The following is a 23,080-nucleotide window of genomic DNA, read 5'->3' on the forward strand; positions in this document are numbered from 1 at the left end:
AAAATTAAAATTCGAAAATTTTTTCTAAAGCCTCCAGGGGACTTCGTTTTCGCACGAAAAAATTTTATGTGCCCTTATTGCATCCGGACCCACAATTGCACCCAATCCTGGAAGTCTATTTGTTTTTTTACAATGTCAAAACTTTTTGGAGGATATTCCCTCAAATCACATAATTTCTTCTTGTTTAAAAAACCAACACTAATATTAATAGTAATAATAATTATTATTATAAAATAAAGTAACTCAGAAAGATGGTAGCTCTAAGAGATGGTAGCTCTAAGAAAGCATCCAGAGGTGACTGTTGTCACCTCCAACGCTCATGGCCGCTCGTAATTTTATACCTACAACATCATCGCAGGAGGTTTTAATCATCGTATTAGGTTATTTGAATTAACTTATAACATTCTAATCTCATCAGTCACTTGAATTAGTCCGTGACTATAATGTATAACCGGGTTTACCCGAGTAAAAGTTTAATAAAAACACTGTATAATAATAATAATGATAATAATAAATGAGCTTCGGTGGCTCAGTTGGTTAGACACTCGGACTTTACCTCAGAGGTCCGGGGTTCGATCCCTGAGCCGGGTACCTCTAGAAATTTTTCAATGTACCTTTACCGAGGTTCTGGTGGTTCGGAACCCACCTTAAGCTGTAGGTCCCCCCATCGTGTACTTGACTGCAACCCAGTCCGTCAATGATGGGATAAAAACCAGGCTTTATCCAACATGTCTGGGCAGACTGCTCTCATCAGATCACTTGATTGCATTATAAAAATGCGTCCGTGACTGATGATATATGCCGACACAGCCCCTTGCAAAATGATCAAATAAAAATCCAACTCTAAACAAAAATGCCTTCGACATATTGGGCAGTATAAGCCTGTGATAATATTTCAACACAGAAATGTTTTTTATAATAATAGTAGAATTATATTTCGACTGAAAACTTACTTGTAGTTGAAAAATCTCCAATAAAAATATATGCAGACCCAATTAGAGGAAATGCTAAAGGTCCGGAGATGTGAGAAGTTTTTTCATTTAAATCTTTATTTCCGAAAAAGTTGTTGACAGCATAAAGGAGCACAAATACACTGATTATAATAATAGCTATTGTTGCCAACATTTTCTGAAATTAAAATTTTCATACCTTTCATTACATATTATTTTACAAATAAATCTAAAATTTAGATAAAATTAAAGGAAACACAAAGAATTAGATATAATATATTAATAATATAGAAATTATTTGTAAACTTTAAAGTTACTCACGCCTTCAAAAGCTATTTTCGATAATAAAATTATTAACATTGGTCAAATATAATATGTGAAAATCAACTTACGAGATTTTATACGAAACTATGTCGTCAATGCAATTTCATTCGATTTTATGTTCCAACTGCTAAATGAAACATGACAAAAGAAAACGTAATTATAGATGTTTACGCATCATGGAGATAATATATTGACAGCTTACTCTGAAAAGTAAAAATTTTCAGGGAGAGCAGTCGAAGTCTCCCCGGTAGACGCGACTTTTAGGAGAGAGTGAAGACTCACGAAATCTTCCTTCTCCACTTACCACTACATTCTCACGGAAAGAGATAGGTTGTAGACGCTGCTCGCGGACGGGGTATGGAGGAGACGCATAATTGTAGTGGCGAGTGCTTGGACGTGTTTCATAAAATTTCGAGCTCTCGAGCGAAAGCCCGGTTTTTGGGTACCTAACAACTCAACTATTAACAATAATAACGTTCGGATTTTCCCGCCGATGATTTCATTAAAAGGAGCAGCTCAAAAACTATCGAAGGGTGTGAAAAAACGCGATTTAGACTTTTTTTTAGAGCAAGCCCCCTTTTTCAGCGCACGTCACATATAATTAAATGCAATTTATTTTTAATTTTATCACTATGAGCTAATCTTATAACTCAACACAATGAATGGGTTAGAAAAAGTCTGGATACGTAAAAACTATATTTCAAGTCAGACGAACATAATAGAAAATTATAAAAAGTATTATTGGTTGTAAGAAGGAAAGTCATCGATATTTCCAATATTTTGTAATTCAAAAATAAGTTCAAATATCCCAAAAGGTTACTGGTTCTATTGATTATACTGTAAATGAAAACAAAACTAAATATTAATTTACCTATACAAAGGTACTAAAGCACATTTGATTATTATTTCCACATACACAAATATTTTTATTGACCTATATTGAATATATAATTGTTCTTTTTATAAATATTTATTTGTGAATTTATTTGTTACTTACTACTTTTTTTTAATAGAGAATTATATTTAAAAAACATCTCACATCTGCAGATGAATAGGAGGGAGGGGGGTCAGAAGTTGCTGAATATTGTATCACGTATTTTGTGAATGGCCCCTAATTACGAATGCTTATCATTTTATGGGAGTTGTTTCATGGAAGTTTTTAGTTTAAATATAATTTATTAATATAAATATGTATACATTGATTTTTTTAAATTAACTTTGGAACTCGATGTTCATTTTGAAGTGGACAGAGAGAAATTGAGAAATTTTATATTTATCAAATTAATTAATTTTCATGTTTCTTTTCCATCAACGAATTTTGTAATATATTCTTTGAAGAAATATTTACAAGATATGTGAAATTTATTTATTCAATTTAATACTACATGTTATCGCTTTGAGTGGAATAAAATTCAGCGCCGCTCTAAATTTGATGAAAAAAGTAAATATATAATACAAATTCTTTTCTAAATTTTTATTAAAGCATTTATATTTTACGTTTCTGAGTGCTAGATGATCTAGATTTACAGGAGGGACAAGAGATTATGTTTTATACGTAGATGCACAGTAAACCCCTGAGATATTATTCATCTAAAGTTCAATAAAATCGCTGTAAACAATTGAAAACTACATTTATCAGTCATTTCGAAAAAGTAAAAAGACCTCTGTATTCGGCTCGGAAATATAGCGATATTTCCGAGACGAATTCAGGCGTCTTTTCACTTTTTCTATATGACCCTTTTTTTAATTAATTAAACAAGATTCAAATCCATATCTACAGGCACGTAGCAACAGTATACTGCGCAACAAACGCGCTAATTTTTTTCTAAATGGTTTTAAAAAAAATCACATCTAGATATATTTTCGAGAGGAATGCAATGTTGCATTTCGTTTTTCGATCTGGCATATATAGTTTGTTTATAAAAATTGCAGAAAGATGACAAATACTTTAATTGTTTAACAAATTGCTTAAGACAAAAATGCACACTTTTGGAACTTGGAACCTGCTTCGTCGGATGATCTTTCTTGACATTTTTCGTCATTATTACTTATTGTATTTGGTGTCTGTATTCATTACAATATACTGATGCCATAAAGGCGTGCATTTTAGAAATAGAGATTATGTAAAATATGATATTCCAATTCCCAATACATGTCTTCTTCGACAATATAATCGTACTATCTTTTAATACTTACTTTGTGATTCGCAAAAATTCAAAAAATACTTTCCGAAAAGATGTAGATTTTCAGTAGGCTTGAGAATATGCATCCTTTCAAGTTCTACTGCAAAGGCTAAGAAATGAAAAACAAATTTTACACGCATTCAGAGATTTAAGACCTACGCATTCTTTTCTTTAATAATCGTCATTAATCAACTACATAAATTCATAATTTCTTCACTGACACTAAAAACAACACGTATTTGGTGGTCGAACACGAACAAAGTTGGTTTTTGTTATTCCAGAAATTATAACTGCGAAATGCGAAAATATTCATTTGAACGCAGATTTTGTCATTAAAGTGCACCTAGGTCTTCTTTTTTTAATATATAAAATTTCCATTTAAAGGGGAGCAACATACAATTTTCATAATGACATCTGTGATAATCTGAAGCTTCAAATTAAATAAAATTTCATTATACCATGCAGAAATTGGCCCGGCCGGTCCTACTAAAACAAGGTTTCTGGTCGAATCTGAAGCTGGCCGAGCAACATTTTTCTCGAATCACCTAGTCCGGAGCCAGCCGGTTACGGACCGGGCCAACCCTGGTTAGATCTCGTGGTCGAGAGCCTACAGAGCACTGGTCAGAATCATTTTCTTGTAGAAATTACACATTTTCTGAGAGCTGTGACGTTATCAAAGACGTAATTATGAGATGCTAAAATGATCATTATTTGAAAAGTATCATTTATAAATTTATTAGATCAGTGAAACCGAAACGAGCTTTTTAAAGTTCTTTAAAAAACATTAAATTTTTTCAAATTTTTAAACTTATTAAATATGAATAATCGATTCTGCTATATGCAATAGTAGAAATTTCACAATTTTTTTTAATTTTCTCTATTTTCAGACAATGTTTATTCTGTAAACTTTCAAATTTACCGCCATGTATGGTGCCTTCTGCGTCTGGCGTCTGGCTAGATAGTAATTTTCAGTTTCGCACCTCGAACGAGCATACACATTACTCTCACGTCGCGTCATTTCTTTACAATTCACAAACAAAATCGAGATCCGTAATTAAAATGAGCCTTATTTCAGTAATATGTTGGAAACCCCCACTTAGTGCACGGATTATTTTTGTTATTGTTTTAAATTAAACTATACTGTTGTCTATACAATTTTTTCCTTTCCTTCTTCCTAACCTAAAATTGCCACGTGGATTGCAAACTGAAACAATTGTTAGGAGATTCTATGATCAGTGATTGAAATTTTACTCCAATTTCCTCGCTAGAAGTGGTAACCTTGATTTGACTTAAAAGCCACCGTATTCTTTACGATGAGCTTTAAAAGACAAAACAAGTTACCATTCCCTCGCCTGAAGAAACATTTTTTAATCGCTTTGTGGCCGGATTACCCAACCGGATCCCGGCTGAAATTAACACCTCTAAGGTGCCCAATGTCCTAAAGGTGATCTAAAGACGTCATAAGGACAAGGACGTTCTCAAGACATCTTTCGTACTGGCATTAGACGCTTTAAGAGCATCCCTAGACCCTAGGGTATCCAAAAGACATGTTATATAACACATCTTAGGGATGTGCCAAAGACGTCTGTAGGACATCCTTAATTTTTTGGCCCGCTGGGTGAGATTCGAGCAGTATACCGTGACATTTTTAGCCGGATCCCGGCCGTTTTCACCAACCAAAGCCCGATTTAAACCGGAGCTATCCGGCCAGATCCCTTATTTTATTCCTAAAAGGGTATTTTTAAATTTAACTTCAAATGAAATACATATAAAAATAAAAATATGCAAATACTTGCGAGGTAAAATAATCTTGCTCAATCTATTAATATTGTAGATACAAAGAATTTTTTTTCTATTACTATTTTTGTTTAATTTCAGAAGCCATAACTGCCAAATATCCAGACCTGCTGCCAAAAGAATACAGGAAAGCTTAGCCGTTGGTTTTCAGACGCAACGAACAGGGAAGGTTGTAAGAGTTCGTACATCGAAAAACAAATACAAAATAAGAGTGATGAGAGTGAGAAGTGAATAATATTTCAAAGATCTTGCAGATTATAGATGTGCTATAGTTTACGCTGTATTCTCCTTAAAATAAAAAAAGTTTGAATGTAATCTTACATAATATTTTAGTAATTATAACCTTTAATTATATTTGTGTTCAATTCGAATGAATTTCCGAGAATTTAAGGGAATTCCATCAAATAAAGTAATTTATTTTATGCCAGAAATGCGTGAGTACATTATATGAATATGGGCTAGCACACAATGTCATAATTACACCTGCCCTGTTAGGAGTATTAAATTCCAGTACTGTACAGTATATAGTCTTGTGAAGGTGCCAGTGCCCACTAACAGTACAGGGCCAGCGCTAGGGGTCTAGTACAGAACATTGTTATCATTCCAGATAAATGTCAGTAATTCGCCTGCCAGTATCAGCAGATACGGGCGCGGTACCGCGCCCGTTGTGAATTTCTTGTTGGGTTTATTAAACATTGATTTTTTTATTTTAATAAAAATATGAACAATTTTTCAATATCTTTTAAAATTCTATAATAACCACACAATTGTTTGTAAAAATGGAATGTTTTCGTATAGATACTGAATTCTTTAAGTTTTAATTTCTCGACGTTTTAATGCATTATAATATTAAATTTTGGGGTAAAAATGGACAAACCCTTATTTTTTCACTAAAGTAAATGTAAAAGGCGAGAAAGTATGATTTTGAAAGAAACTCCTTCGTCAAAATTGGACTTAGTACATTAATTTTATGGTGCACATATTTACATATGAAAATATGAAAAATTATATATGTCATATATGTGTCGACATTATTCAAGGAGTTAGACAAGGATGTGTTATGTCTTTATGGTTATTTATATTATTTATGGACAAGTGTTTAAGAATGGCTCTCTTCGACGAAGAGGGTGTGGATCTCGAAACAGTAAGGGCACGTGGGTTAGCGTTCACAGATGCTAAGGTTGTTATGGCAGAGTCAATCGAAGACTTGCAAAGAATGTTGAATAAACTAGATGCAAGCATGAAGAGCGTGGGCCTCAAAATTAACTGAAATAAAACAAAAACTATGGTGTTCGAAGGAAAGGGCGAGAAAGCACTATGCAATATTTTATTAAATGATGAGAGAATTGAACAAGTTGAGAAGTTCGTATACCTTGGTAGCTTATTTACTAGGGACGGGAAGATAGATGAGGAATTAGATAGACGCATAAACGAAGGTAAGAAGGTTATTGGTAGAGCAGGTCCCCTTATCAGAAGTAAAAATATATCAAATAAAGCTAAAATGGCAATACATAATTCTATATTTGTACCGACTGTACTATACGATAGCGAGACATGGACTTATCAAGAAAAAGATAATAGTAAAATTAACGCATTTGACATGAGATTCATGCGCATGATATGCGGCAAAATTCTGATGGACAAAGTAAGTAACGAGATAATTCTAAAAGAATGTGGTGCAGAATCAAGGTAAAGTAAATGGCAGCGTGCCCAGAGGTAGACCGCGGAAAGAATGGTTAGAATGTGTGAATGAGACCCTAGTTAGAAGAGACATAAGAAGTCACAGAAACACGAGAGTCTGCATGAAAAAATGCATGGACATAAAAGAAGCTAGGAAAGTATGCCAGGACAGGAAAGTATGGAGGCAAATAGTTAATAAATAAAAAGAGTGTCAGTAGAGTGAATGACGCCTGAAACAAAAGACCTTGGCCACTAATGGACCCAAGTGGGGAACCTAACATGACGACTTTGCGTGGATCTTCACTTGGGGTGATTGCTAGAGAAATTGATCAGCAACCTGGGTCGGAGCAGTTTTGCGGAACGAACGTGTTATTTACATAAATAACACGAGAATTCTAGATCAATCTGAAAATTCTCTATCCCTTCCCAACATTACTCCTTTCCCCACCGAATGAGTCACGCCTACCCCGAAAGGGAAATGGCTTAATGGTGTAATACCAATATATTATATTCATTAGATTTAAAATTTATTGTAGGAAAAGTTTATTAGTTTATAAATTTTAGAAATATTTATTAACATTGTAAACTTTTATCTATGTTTCTCAACCCGCTTTCTAGAAATTGACATCCACTTAGCAAAACTTGAAATTACAAAACAAATTATACCTAATTAATTATTTTCTAGTACTTTACGGTACAAATTGTCTAACTTGTTATTGCTTGAATTTTACAATGGAGATCAGGTACTTTGGAGGTCATGCAGACAATAATCTGAATAGCAAAGAAATCTGCATATTTAACAACTTGACCACATGTATGATCTTTCGGTGTTTTACATTTTGTTCCCTTGATCCCATAATATTTCCTTGCAAAACTTATCTTCGCCCGGACAAACCTGTACAACAGGGAAAAGTCCAAAAATTGTATTTGTCAGGAAAAGATAGGGATATTAAAAAAGTCTTGCGAAAGTTAGGGAATTTTTGTAAAAGAAACTTTAAGTGACTGTTAAAGATAATGAAACTTTTTTATTTTTATTTGAAATTGTTTTATTCCTTGTATAAGATATCTATGTTAAGAACATTATGAGATTAAGATTCTGGTCCTTGGATATCAGGTAAAGAAAAATTAAAAATTGGTCAGGAAAAAAAATTACACCGAGAAAAATTAGAGAATTTTGAAAATGAATTTTTGTGGCCATCTTGATATGAAAAATATTCTTAAAAGTAATTTATTTTCCTTATTTCTATTTCTATTGCTTTTTTGCAATTGCTTCCTCCGGATGAATCTATTTTTAGTTAACAGTTTTTATTATTCGGATGAATATTCAACAAATTTTTTTTAAAATGATCCTTCATGGCTGAAAGTTCAACTTTTTTTGAAGATGAATAACTTTTCGTACATTTTTTGTGTTGAAAATTTAACCACCTTGTTCAAAAATTCCTTCTCTGGTTTAAATTAAACTGTTTTTTACATAAAATGATAATCCTTTTTTGGTTGAAATATCTACTATTACATTAGTCGTTAAAAATCATCTTTTCTGGTGGAAAATGCAATTATTAGGTCGAAAGTTAAACTACTTTGGTAATTCATCGGAAACAATAAGACTTTGAAATTTTACAAATTACTCATAGTTAAAACGATTTTTTCCATAAATTACAGCTTTAAATTACTAATAAAAGTTATTGTACATTTTATGTTTTCCCCCTTAATTTTGCTTATAATAAAAATATTTGAAGCTCTTGTAGTTTTCAAATTAATAAACTTTTATACTGGCTTAATTAAGAAACCAACTGTTGAATTAAAAATTAACACTTTTTGTTAAAAAATGATTTTTCAAATTTAATTTTTCCATTTTTTGGTGGCAATTGATTTTTTGGATTAAAATTTAATATTTGTTTAAGGCGTCATTTATTTTGTAGCAAATTTGTTGTTTTTTTTTTGTTATGAAATGAATCATCTTGATAGAAAATTCGTCTTTTTGTTTTAAAAATGCATCTCCTTTGGTTGAAACTTTATCTTTATAAGTTAAAATATAAATTACTGTTACATTTTTTGTTGAAAATTCAACTATATGGATACAAATTTAAATAATTTGTTGAAAATTTAATTATTAAAAAAAATTTCGAGTATCTACCATTATATTTTCGCGCAAAAAATCATCCTTTGGTGGAAAATTCAACTTTTCGGGTTGAAAATTCAACTAGTTTGTTGAAAATTTAATTATTTTGTTGAGAATTCAAGTATTTTGTTTTTAAAAGAAATTTCTCTACAATTCAAATATTTTGTTGAACAGTCGTCTATTTCGACATAAAATTCGTACTTTTCAATTGAACATTTCTTTTTTTTTTGTAGAAAATCTACATGGTTCAAAAATTTGAATATTTAGTTGAAACTATCAATTTATATAAAATTTTAATATTTTGTTAAAAGTTCAACTATTTTATTGAAAAGTCATATTTTTTGTTTGAAAATTCACTTTTCTCTGTGGAAAATTCGTTCTTTTAGATTGAAAATTCATCTTCTTTAGTAAAAATTTAATCTTGTTTGGATTAAAAATGAAACTGTTTGGTTGAAAATTAATATTCTTTGGTGGAAGATTCAACTATTTTGTTGTAATTAATATTTTTTGGTGGATAATTCAACTATATGGTCGACTGTTGAGCTATTTTGTTCATTCTGTGAATTGAAGTAGTTTACAGTTGTAACAGTTTCCCATTGCTAGAAAAAATACTTATAAATAAAATGATTTTTGCCATAAATTATAGTTTCAAATATTCATAGCTTATAATAAAAATATTTATCAATTATTTATTTCAAACATTATTTATTTTGTTGAAAATTGATCTTTTTTCGTAGAAAATTCATTTTCTTGCTTGAAAATTCATCAGAAATTGCCTCTGTTTTGTTTAAATATCAACTACTGTTACATTTTTTGTTGGAAAAGCAAATATATGGTTAAAAAACTTAAATATGTTGCTAAAAATTTAATTATTTTATTGAAAATTGAACTATTTTTCTGAAAATTGAATCATTTTGTTAAAAAGTAGTGTTTTGTTGTTGTTGTTGAAGTATCAACCATTACATTTTCTGTCAACAATTCATCTTTTTTCTGAAAATTTAAATTTTTGGGTTAAAAATTCAACTATTTTGCTGGAAATTTAATTATTTTGTTGAGTACTCAAAAATTTGGTTAACAAGTTTTCCTTTTCTCGAGAATTCAACTGTTTGATTGAATATTCGTCTATTTGGAGAGAAATTTCGTCTCTTGGATTTGAAATTTCTTTTTTTTAAATGTAACTGTCTTTTGAAAAATTCAATTAATTGAAAACGCAAAAGTTTTTTGTTGAAGTTTAATCTTTTATGTTTCAAACTTTGACCATTTGCTTAAAAATTCATCAATTTGGATAATATTAAACTATTTTGTTAAAAATTGAAATATTTTATTGAAAATCCATCTGTTTGGTAGAAACTTCATCTTTCTTTGTTGAAAATTCGATATTTTTGATTAAAAATTCATCTTTTCAAGTTAAATCAAATAAAAGTGCTAGTTTTTTAAAAATGCATGTTCAAGGAAAATGAAAATTCGTTACGCAAAAAGTCCTGCTCAAATTCTAAAAATCCTAACTTGAATTGCCTTGAATGGGCAATTTGTGGGCGATTTCCTCCAGCTGTGTTTTCACCTGTAAAAATATTTTTAAATATAATAAATAAATAAATTACGCAATACAAAATTCGCACTTTTAAAGCTGAATTTTTCTCATTTGAAGTCATTAAAACTAAGCTCCAAATTAAAGCACTCAAAGTTGAGCGATTCTCACTTTCAAACTTTTAAAATTGAAGCTGAACATTTTTATAATTCAACGCTCCATAATTTGCACCAGTAAAATGGAAGCATTTCACACTTTTCGAAAGAACAATTTAAAATTAAATCCTGTTAAACTGCAAAACTTCAAATTTCAAACTTTTATTAATTAAAAAAAAGACAAATATTTTTGGTTACAAAATATTAATTTACGTTATCATTTTAAATGCTCTAAATTGAAGAATGAATGAATGCCGAACATTCAATTGTTATTTACCAATCCAAATTTGTTTTCAAACCTTTTTAAATATTACCTTCAAATTAATTTTTTTAATTAAACCTTATTATTAATTTTCCCAGGAATATTAAGAAAATGTGTAGTTAAAATTGTTTGAAACCTTTTCCACTTCAAAATTATTTTTGAAAGTTTTTCAGGACTTTTAAATCTATTTTTAAATTATGCAGATTTTTCCTCTATCATTTTTATGTATAATGCATATATTAATTATCTAATGCAATTAAATATTTATCTGAAATAAAATAAATACATTTCAGTTTTTGACATGCCAATAATTGGGCTAAGATACCAAGAATTGGTTTTCTTACCCTATCAATCTGAAAAGCTTAATTTTCAATAAAAATAAAGATCGTTTTCAGCGAAGAAAGATGAATTATCATCTAAATAGTTGAATTTAAAACAAAATAATTTTCAAAAAAATAGTAGCATTTTCAACTAAATAGTTCAACTGTCAATCAAAAGAGGCGAATTTTCAACCCAACTACGAACTTTTTAATTGTACAATTTGTACAGTTGAGTGTACAAGAAAAAAAAATTCCAACCAAATAGTTTTCATAATTTTCAAAAGATGTTTGAATTATCAGATATAAATTTAAATTTTTACCAAATAGATCGATTTTAACGAAGAAAGTGGAATTTTTAACCAAATAGTTGAATTTAAAAATATTTAAACTATCAAAGGAGACGAACTTTAAACGAAATATTCAAATTTGTAATCAAATAGTTGAATTTTCAAATAAATAGATCAATTTTCAAGCAAAAATGCGAATTTTTTTAGAAAGCAGTTTGATTTTCAACAAAAAAGATCACCTTCTCGCCACACAAGATGAATTTTAATTTCATAAGAAACAATTTCTATCAAAAAAAACTAACGTTCAACAAAGAATTTGAATTGCTGACCAAAAAGGAATTTTGAACAAAATAATTGAAATTTCAATCAAATAGTTGAGTTTTCATGCAAAAAGAAAAATTTTTTATAATTCAATTTAAATTAAATTTATATATAAATTAAATTGAAATTTAGAAATTCAATAAACTTAATTTAAATAATAGAAAATAAAATGAATTTAATTAATTCAATTTAAAAAAAATTTTAGTTCAATTTTCAACAAAACAGTTCATTTTCAACGAATAAAGAGGAATTTCTACTAAAACAGATTAATTTTATATTAAAATTTCTATTCTAAAAGACGAATTTTCAACAAAATGTTTGAATTTTCGACAACAAAATATGACTTTTGAACAAAATAATTGAATTTTCAATCAAATGGTCCAATTTTCAAATAATATAGATTTTTTATATTTTTTTCATCAAAAGAAGAGTTAAATCTCAAAAACAGTTGTAGTTTCAAGTAAACATTTGAATTTTCTATCCAAAAAGGCCAATTTTTTAAAAGACAGTGAAATTATTAGCCTGAAATGTTGAATTGTCAACCAATTGATCTTTATCAACAGAAATAAATGAACTTTTAACCAAGTTGAAAATGAATTATTATTATTATATCGAATGAATTTTTAACCCAATTGATGAATACTTGAATAAAATTATGAATCTCTAACTGGGATAGTTGAATTTTATACCAAAAAGATGAATCATCAACCATAAAGATTAAATTTCTACAAAGAATTAGGGTTTTGCGCAAAGTAAATAAATTTTCGAACAACTAGTTTAATTTCCAAATAAATGAAAAAATAAATAATAAATTATGATTTAATTAGATTAAACTGAGATAATCTAAAAAAATCTGTGACTGTAAATAAAGTAGAAATGACTTTTCTAAATTGACCAAGATCACTTAAATAATGAAAATTTGAATTTAGCTACGATCAGAAGTAAATTCCCGGTTTTTTAATTAAATACCCGGCCATTTGCCGGCCAATAAAGTCCATGGTCGTTCCTGATTTCCTGGTCAAGTCGCCACCCTGAAATTATTCTCGTTTCAAAATAAACCCGAGATTACTAAACCTAGGGAAAATGCTCACCAACTTCCATCGAAGTAAAGGCAGCACAGAGAAAAATTTTTATTTGTAAAATGATCATAGGAAAATGTAGAGCCACTTATCTCTTGGATGTCGATTAAAATATAGCATTTTCTATGATAAACTGAAAAATATTTGTATCTTTATAATACACAATTCAATTTTAAATACATTCTTCCCATGTAAAGTTTCATGCTTTTATACGAAAACGTTTCACGTAAATTAAAAAATAATTTTTCGTTAAAGTTCTGAGACTAAAAAATAGAATTATTAAAGAAAAATTAATTTTTTAATACACACCTAGATGTCAAGAACCTTTAATTTTAGACATTTTCGTCTAATTTTTCATCCACTGGAAATTAAAAAAAAACATACTATAACATAGCAGATTTTATTTTTAAATTCTAAATTCAAAATGAAATAAAATATTTCAGCATAGTAACTTTAAAAAACTAAATTTCCACACTTGTCTTTCTTTTAGGGCATTGATAATAAAAAAAACTTTAGTATGACATAGCAAATTTATTTTTTATTCACTTCTATAATCCATATAAGACCTTCAATTTGAGCTGCTTTAAAAAAAATTCTCTAGAAATACATATCTACAATATTCAAAATGAATTCATCACAAATATCCGTCTTCTTCCATAATAATATCTTTATGTACAATTCAATCGACTTCTTCACTCTCTTAAATTAATTATAATAATTCATTAAATTAAATATAAACTATTCGTATAAATCCTCCGCAAAAATCAAAAATACTAAAAAGAATGAGCAAAATTAATTCCACAACTCGTACAATACATAATATAAATGCACCTTGGACCTCTAAAATCTTATTTTTCAACCCTTATATTGATAAGAGCGCAAGCTCATTTTTTAAATATAATTTTATAACTTCATAATATACTGTTGAAAATACTTTTTTTATGCAATAGCAATAATAGAGTGTAAAGAAAGGTTTGTTTAATGCGGCACCACAAAATTCTAGAAATATTCCGAAATGATTTTTTACGATAAAAATATATCTTTAATCGATAGCTATTTATCGAAGTCATTTTTTTTTCTTAAGAAGGTGCAGTAACAAAGCTTGAAATTATTTCCTCATTTTTTAATTAAAATTATTTTTCATTTTAAGTTTATCTTAAAGCTCAGTTCTAGTTTTCATTTTTTTCCACTACTTCTAAAAATGTAAGTACAGCGCCAAAAGATACTCAAGTCTGATGTTGATATCTTATAATACAATACTTAAAATCTCTACTGTATTTAAAATATCATAGCCAGAATGAAAGGATATAAAAATAGCTTGAGTTTTTCCTAGAGATTCTTAAATTGAGATATATTATTTTAAACCTAGGTCAAAATTAAACCAATTTTCGTGAAAATTATTAATCGGCGGTTTAAACTATTCTTTTTTACTTATCACAAAAACCCTTTCCTCTGGCTATTTAATATTTGTAACAATTCTCGCTGCGTCTAAATCTCTTCTCATTAACAATATAAATATCAGTTTGCCTATTGGCTTAAATCGTTTTTTTAATCCTAAAAAACAGCCAAATAGGAGGCTTTTTCTCGGTGCAAAAGACTTGTTTTGTGGAATGTTTGACCTAAAGCAAATCAGAAAATTTAAAAATTGCCACGTTGGAGATTTCTCGAAATCTCGGATAAAATAATATACAACAAATTAAGGCAAGACGAAGGAATTGCATTTAGTATAAATGCCCTTGTCAATTCTTCAGGACGAGCAAAAGCAGCTCGGCTCTTTTATTGGTTCCTGGATTCGCCTTGTATATACTTTCAGCAGTTGGCAATGTACCCTGTTTGGCAAATCAGTAAAATATTAAGGAAGAGAATTTTTTTCTCTTACAGAAAACAATATCAGGAAATAAATTTTATTGTAGAATAAATATAACTTATAAGGGGCAGTGCATAAATTACGTAAACTGCGAATCATCAAAAAAACGGAACATATTTTAAAATTTCACAATTTGGTAGAAAATTCAACTGTTTGAACGGAAGTTGAACTACTTTGTTAAAAATTAATGTTCTTGGCTGAATATTCATAATTTCAGTTAAAAAATTCATTTCTTTGGTCAAAAACATAATTTTTTTTTTTTGGTGGAAAATTCATCTTTTTTAGTTAAAAATTCAATTTCTTTATTCAAAATTCGTCTTTTGCGTAGGAAATTTATTCCCTTGGATGAAAATTCAATTAGTTTGTTGAAACTTTATCTTCTTGACTAAAAATTTATTTCTTCGATTGAAAATTCAACTACTTTATCGAAAATGAGTTTTTTTTTTAATCAAAATTGATTTTTGCAGTTCAAAATTTTATTATTACATTTTTGGTAGACAATTTAACTATTCAAGTTGAAAATAATATACTATTATTTCGTTAAATATTCATGCACATTTTTTTAGTTCAAAATTGATGTACTTTGTTGAAAATTCGTCTTTATTATTAGAAAGTTGATAAAAATCATTTTGTTTAAAATAGGTTTTTTTTTTGTTTAAATTTAACTGTTTTTTGTTTAAAATAAAAGTTTTTTTTAATGTAATTCTAAATAAAATCTTCTTCGGTTGAAAATTTAACTAACATGTTGAAAATTTGTTACATTTGGTTTCAAAATAATGTTTAATTAATAATTTAATTAACTTGTTAAAAATTAACCTTTTGATTGAAAAATTAACCGTTCGTAGAAAACTCGCCTTTTTAATTCACAAATTAATTTTTTGTAATGAAAAATGAAGTATACTATTTTTGGTTAAATTTTGGTATTTTTTAAGTTAAAAATGCAACTTTTTGGATGAAAATGTATATAATTTATTGAGAATTCAAGTATTTTGTAGAAAATCATTTTTTTTTCTTATTAAAAAAAGCAACTGTTTCGTTGAAAATCAATCTGGGAAGTTGAGGGTTCAAATATTTTGTTGAAAACTAGTTTCTTTTTTGTTAAATTAAACTGTTTCTCATTTAAAATAAAAACCTTTTTCGGTGTCTTTTAGTTAAGGATTTAACTATTTTGTAGAAAATTTACGTATTTTGTTAAAAATTCGTCTTTTTTGTTAGAAAATTAATTATCTCGTTTGAAAAATTTTGGTTTCTTGTTGAAAATTTATATATTTGGCTAAAAATGTATGTATTTTGTTGAGAATTTTTTTTTTTAGAAAATTAATCTTCTCGGTTGAAAATTAATTTTTTTGTTGAAAATAAGTCTTTTTTGTTTGAAAATTAATCTTCTTGCTTAAAAATTCAACTATTTGTTTAGAAGTTTTTCTTCTTCATAGAGAGCTCAAGTTTCTGGCAAAAATTCAACATTTCGTATAGATTTTTTTTTCTTTAGTGACTGAAAAATCTGTCATGGTTGAAAATTAACTCCTGTTGAAAATTCGTCTTTTTTACTTGAAAATTCATCGCTTCTGGTAGAAATTTCATTTTTTTTTTAACAAATTGAACTTTTTGGTTAAAAATGAATCTATATTGGATGAGGCTTCAACTATTCTGTTGAAAATTCATATTTTTTGGTTCAATTGTACTGTTTTTTATTTGAAATAAATTTTTTTTCGTGGTTAGAATATCAAGCATTACAATTTTCGTTAAGAGTGCATCTGTTTTGGTAGAAAATTAATCATTTTGGTTGAAAATTCAAATATTTGGTTAAAATGTCACTTGATTGGTTGAAAATTCAACTGTTTTGTAGAAATCTCTTCTTTTTTGCTTAAAAAGTTAACATATTGCATGCAACTGCTTGGTTGATATTCAATGAAAAATTAAGTTGACCGTTTTATTCAAAGACACTAACACTTTTTAATTCAAAGATTCAGATTTAAATCCAAAAATATAAATCAACGTAATCATTTTCATTTTATAAGTTGAAGAATCAATCAATAAATTAAAAAAAAATGTTCATTGAACGATTACATTTATGTATACACTCTTATAATCTCTTTGGTTGAAAGTTGAAATATTTTGTTGAAAATTAATATTTTTAATTAAAAATTTAACTACTTGGGCAAAAGTTAAACTACAGTGTTAAAAATTTATTTTTTTGATCGAAGGCTTCTGTCTTTGGTTGAACATTCAACTATTTATTGGAAAAGCCTTGTTTTGGTTTGAAGTTAATTTTTTAATTGAAAATGTAACTTTTCCGTTTTTTAAGATTGATCTTTTTCAATTGAAAAAACTCCTTTTTTGGAAAACAAATAATTATCTTAGGTTGAAATTTCATTTTTGTTGGGTGAAAATGCATGAGTTTCATGGAAAATTATTTTTTTGCGGAAATCATATTTTTTATTTGAAATGACATTTTTTGTAGAGAACAGTCGTCTTTTGACTTAAAGGTTCAAGAATTAAGATACACTATTATTTCTTTCTTAAACGGAAAAATCTTTATTTGTTGAAAATTCGTCTTTTTGGTTATAAAATTCCGCTTTTTTGTTGTATAAATTTAATCTTTTTTGCTTGAAATATAAACTATGACACTTTTTTATTTGGAATTTATCTAACACTTTTCAATTCAAAGATTCATATTTAGATCCAAAAATATAAAACCACGTTATCATTTTTAATTCTCTAAATTGAAGAATCAATCAATAATTAAAAAAAAAACTTAAATTGAACGATTACATTTATTTATAAACTAAACACTTCTTAAAATGAAAGTTAAATTAGTTTTATTTTAAATAGTTTAAAAATCCTTAAATGCTTACATATTTTATTTCAAATTCTTGAAACATCTACATGTTGTTCTTACATTTATTCGAATTTAAAATTATTTTTGAAATTTTTCAGAACAACTAAAGATTTTTTAAAATGATTAAAATAGTCCACATTAATTTTTCATAATTTTGTAAATTTTCTAAATATTCTCTTCTAAATTGTTTTAAACAGAAAAATTAAAACTGTAACGTTTAAAGTTTAGTTTTTTTGTTTAGTTTTAAATATTTGATTTACAATGACTGATTTTAAATAAACTGTCAGAAGTTTCCAAATATTAAGTAAGGGTTCTTTTTTTTATCTAAAAAATTTCAAATGGAATGGTTTAAAGATGGATCATCTTAGACTGAAACAATATGCGAAATTTATTAAAAGCCTTTAATTACGAATGTATTATTTTAAACTTATTTTAAAATTGAAATTTTTTATGAAGTTTTAATCGGGTGTTTTCATTTGTTTAACTAATCAGACTTTCCATTTGAAAGAGTTTAATTTTCAACGCTAAAATCTAAAAATTCTAAAATTTTGAACCGATTCCGAATCGTCTTGTAAAATTAAATATTATTACTTTTTAATCCCTAAACTACAGTTAACTTTGAAAAATCATGAATTAATTTACATTCACCGTGAACCAACTAAACAAATTTTCAAGCCTTTGAAACGACAATTTAAAACTCTTTAAATGAAAATGAGCTCAAAAAATAAAATCTGAAATATAAAATTTTGTAAGTAAAAGATTTTCGAATTACGCATTCTAAACTGAATGATATCATAATTTTAATAAATTCGTCTTTTTTTATTCAACGAAACTGTCTTTGATTTAAAATAAAAATTTTTTCTTGATTAAAATATAAAATACTGCATTGTTTGTTGAGAATTCATTTTTTATTGACTTGAGGAAAAAACTAAACGTAATCTATGCATGGCACCTAAAATAAAAGGTTTATTTGATTGAAAAATAATTTCAAATAAAAATTGGTTCACTGATTAATAAATAATTACTTTTATTTCGAAAACTGAATAGTAATTAATATATTTACCTTATCTTCACGTTTGGAACTTGAATCACTTCGCCGTCGCAATTCCAAACACTTAATCCGGAGTTCATTGAAATGCTATTTCCATTTTCAGAGTAATTTGAAGTAGGGGCTGCCTTGAACGTGAATTCTCTGGCTCTATAAACTTCGACGAACGGTAAATCGTACTGGAAATATGAAACGCTACATTACTCATTTATTAATTTAATGAGTCGGTTAAATGCTCTTTGTTTTACGAGAGTTAAGTGATCTGTTACATGGAAAGAAAGAGTACCTAAATGTTACTTTCTCTAATGGGTCTTTTGTTGTTCTAATAATAGTAATTGTACTAAATCAACCAATAAAAATAGGTAAAATACCAACATTTTCGAAAAAAAAGAGATTTTAGGGAAAAAAAAGTCCATAAGCTAGATTCTTTCCACTAAGATTATATTCTCCAATTAAATTAGATTGAAAGTGATAAAAGACTTTCAATTCAGGAAATTGCCATTTACAGCTTAAAATATTAAAAAAATTAATGTAATGTTTTCGAAATCGAATACTTCGCACATTTTTAATTTTCAGAACTCAAAAAAAAATAGATTTTCCAAATTTGGATTATCATCTTATTTAATACTTTGCTTTTTTCTGTTTTGGATGTTAAAAAATCTTATTTTTGGCTAATTAAACTTTTTTCTTAATTTGTTTTTAAATTCGAACTATTTTTAATTTCACTCATTTAAATTTTGGACTGATCTCACACTTGAATGCTTCAAATATAGAGTACTGGAAAATTTTAATACTTTTAAGTTTCAAAGCTAAAGGAAACTAATTTTAGAATTTTAAAAATTCGAGGCGCTTAAATCTTAGTTTGGAGAATTTGAACATTTCCACAATGTAATAGTTTGCCTCTGATTTGATTAAAATATAGAAAACTATACTTTTAAATCAAAATAAGTAAATAATTATCAATTTTAAAAGCGGATATATGCAGGGATTTTGTTTAATTACTACAGTCAATAAAAAATTAATGGGGAAATAAAAATAAGACTTCTGAGGCTTGCTAATCAACATTTTCGTATATTATTTTCAAATTTAAACTTCACTTGTTGATAGCTCCTTTACCAGGAGAATTTTATGCTATCTGTTTCGACTATTTAGGAGAAAAATAACTTATTTTTTACAATTCTTATTTTGGTATTGGAAAGTTAACTGAAATTTTCTTTTGATGAACATTTGAATTTTTTTAATTTATCTGTTTTAGCGGAAATCTAATCTTTATTGAATAAAAATAAAACTTGAGTCAAACTAAAATGATCAAACTTTATACCAAAAAGATGAATTTTCATCCGTTAAGATTAGTTTTCTACAAAAAGGCGCATTTTTCGTTAAGTACATCAAATTTTTAACAACTAGTTTAATTTCTAAATTAAAAATATCAATTTTCAATCCAATAGTTGAATCTTCATCCAAAAAGATACATTTTCAACTAAAAATAGAATGATTAAATTATCTGTAAAAAATCTAATTCTTAACCAAAAAAAAAGGACTGGCAGCAAAATATTTAAATTTTCTACTGTTATTACATTTTTAGTAGATAAAACGCAACTATTGGGTAGAAAATTCAACAATTTTTCTGAAGTCATACTTTTTGGTTGAAAATTATGCTGTTTTGTTAAAAATTTAACTATTTCTAAGAAAATTTAATATTTTGGTGTTGAAAAAGATAACTAAAATCTTCTCTGGATGAAAGTTCAACTCTTTTTTTAATTTTTTGTTATTAATATTCATATTTTTTAAGAATAATTTAATCTTTCTTGGATAAAAATGCAACTGTTTGATTGAAAATTCTACTGTTTTCTTGAAAATTTAACTATCTCGTAGGAAATTTATTTCTTGTTTAAAATTTATATTTCGGTATTGAAAAATGAACTTAAATTTTTCTGGATGAAATTTTCACTTAAAATAAAAATAATTTGTCACCTTTATTAAAATTCATCTGTTTTAATATAAACTTCATCTTTCGTGGATAAAAATGCAACTATTTGGTAACAATTTATTATATGTTAAAACATTCGTATTTTGATCTTGAAAAGTCAACTGGACTCTTTTTTGGATAAAAATGCAACTATTTGTTAGATAATTCGACAATCTGATTGAAAAGTAATCCTTTTTGGTTAAAAATTCGTCTGTTTGGATTGAAAAATCGATTTTTTTCGTAGAAATCAAATTTTTGTTAAAAAATCATATTTTGATCTTGAAAAGGCAACTAGAATCGTTTTTGGATGAAAATTCAACTATTACAACAACAAAAATTAATAAAAATTCATCAATTTTAAGAGAAATATCTTTTATTTTGACAAAAATGCTATTATATTTGGTAGAGAATTCGTCAAGTTTCCTGAAAAGTCATCCTTTTTGTTTAAAAATTCGTCTCTTTGAATTTAAAATTAATTTTTTTTTCGTAGAAACTTATTTCTTGTTTAAAAATCCATATTTTTAATGTAAAAAGTCAATAAAAATCTTGTTTAACAGAAAATTCAATTATTTTTTTGAAAATTTATCATTCTTTGGTTAAAGAATATTCTTCTTTGCTTGAGTACTCAACTATTTTCATTGAAAAATTTAGTTGAATCACTTGGTTAAGAAATCATTTTTTCTAAAAATTTATATTTTTAGTTGAAAATTCATCTCTTTGGTTGAAAGTTTAACTATTATGTTGAAAACTAATAACTGTTCCATTTTTTTTAAATTGATCTTTTTCAGTTGAAAATTCTTCTTTTTTTGGAAGACAAATAATTTTCTTGGTTTGAAATTTCATTTTTGTTGGGTAAAAATGCATGAGTTTCATGGAAAATGATTTTTTTGCTGAAGTCATATTTTTTATTTGAAATGTCATTTTTTGTAAAGAACATTCGTCTTTTGGCTTGAAGGTTTAACAATTCAGATAAACTATTATTTCTTTCTTGAATAAAAAGTCTTTATTTCTTGAAAATTCGTCTTTTTGGGATTCAAATATCGTTTGTTTTGTTGTATAAATTTAATCTTTTTTAATTGAAATATAAACTATGGCGCTTTTTTAATTGGAATTTATGTTTCTAGGTTAAAAATTGAACTATTATTAAAAAAAACGTAATTACTTTGTTGAAAATTCAAGTAATTTAAAAATTGCATCTTTCATAACAGAAAAGACATTTTTTTAATTAAAATAAATTAATAAATTTGAACATTTTATATTTGAATCTGAAATGCGGTTTCAATCCGTTTATAAAAGATTCTATGGTTAAAGTATTACAAGATTAAAGTTCAGGTATTTGAATATTAATGAATAAAGAAAATAAAAAATTAGTCAAGGGAAAATCAGAAAATTTTGAAAATGAAGTTCTCAGACCCTGCCTAATTCTCATAACAATAACTAGCAAAAAAATTCTAGAATCTAAAAATTACGTATAGTAACAAGGTAGGAGGAGGGAGGGGGGGTAAAAATATTTTGTTACAGTTTTTTATTATTATATAAATATTATCATAATATTATTATAATAATTATATAATCCATTATGTAATTTAAGTATGGCCTCTTATCTGAAATTCTATCGATAATAATTAATTTTGAAAGACTTACTCACCAAATTTTTGTCCTTACTGCTAAGCCTCAGAAGCAATTTAATATTGTTGATAAAAGATGTGTGTCTGATGACAATAACATCCACACAACCGTCTCCAATATGACAATGTGGACTGAAACCCATCGGACTTCTAGAACATGCGCATGAAAGATTTGCACCATTTACCATAAAGAATTTTCCTGTTACTGTGAGCCATCCTGAAACATTAATATAATCAAGATTAAAAACCTGTATGAAATTTTTCCTTTCATTAGGAGGCTTATTAAAATAAACTCTAGGTAATTTTGAAAAATAAAGCTATGTTTTCTATTTGACTTACTAGTAATCTCCTGGTCTGGAATACTTTTGTGCATGTGCTGAATACACCGAGTGCAGTTCTGCATGCATTTAGTACTTGCTGCCGGATGACACGGGTCTGATAAAAGCTCTATTTCCCCTTCATATCCTTTGTTCGCGATTATTTTTTTGAAACCTGCAAAATATTAATGACTAGGTTTATTTTTTTGTCTAAATATCCAATTATTTTATGGTTCAGGGATTAAAATTCTCTACTAGTAGAGTTCTTAAATGACCAAGCATTTATGTTGTTTCCAAGCTAAGAGATTATTTTTAACATTTAAAATTTCGAAGCTTATTTTTTGAATTAAAAATAGCAATAATTTTAAATAAAATATTTCTAGGTAACGCATGTTTTTTTAATGTTT

At 27.3% G+C, this 23,080-nt stretch overlaps 1 protein-coding gene across 2 annotated transcripts in view; it reads right to left on the reverse strand.

Moving 5' to 3' along the window:
- Positions 1-13,526: 13,526 nt before the first annotated feature.
- LOC117174829 (ceramide kinase) overlaps positions 13,527-23,080 on the reverse strand; it is a 49,850-nt gene continuing 40,296 nt past the window's right edge. For both annotated transcript variants that reach the window (XM_033364207.1, XM_033364206.1), the window contains exons 5-8: positions 22,696-22,848; positions 22,377-22,573; positions 18,775-18,938; positions 13,527-14,834 (exon numbers count right to left, since the gene is read on the reverse strand). In XM_033364207.1, the coding sequence (XP_033220098.1) occupies positions 14,753-14,834; positions 18,775-18,938; positions 22,377-22,573; positions 22,696-22,848 (596 nt within the window). In that variant the 3' untranslated portion in view covers positions 13,527-14,752. The remainder of the gene's footprint in view (positions 14,835-18,774; positions 18,939-22,376; positions 22,574-22,695; positions 22,849-23,080) is intronic.

Source organism: Belonocnema kinseyi, chromosome 6 (assembly GCF_010883055.1).
Source record: "Belonocnema kinseyi isolate 2016_QV_RU_SX_M_011 chromosome 6, B_treatae_v1, whole genome shotgun sequence".
In the NCBI taxonomy this organism is placed as follows: domain Eukaryota; kingdom Metazoa; phylum Arthropoda; class Insecta; order Hymenoptera; family Cynipidae; genus Belonocnema; species Belonocnema kinseyi.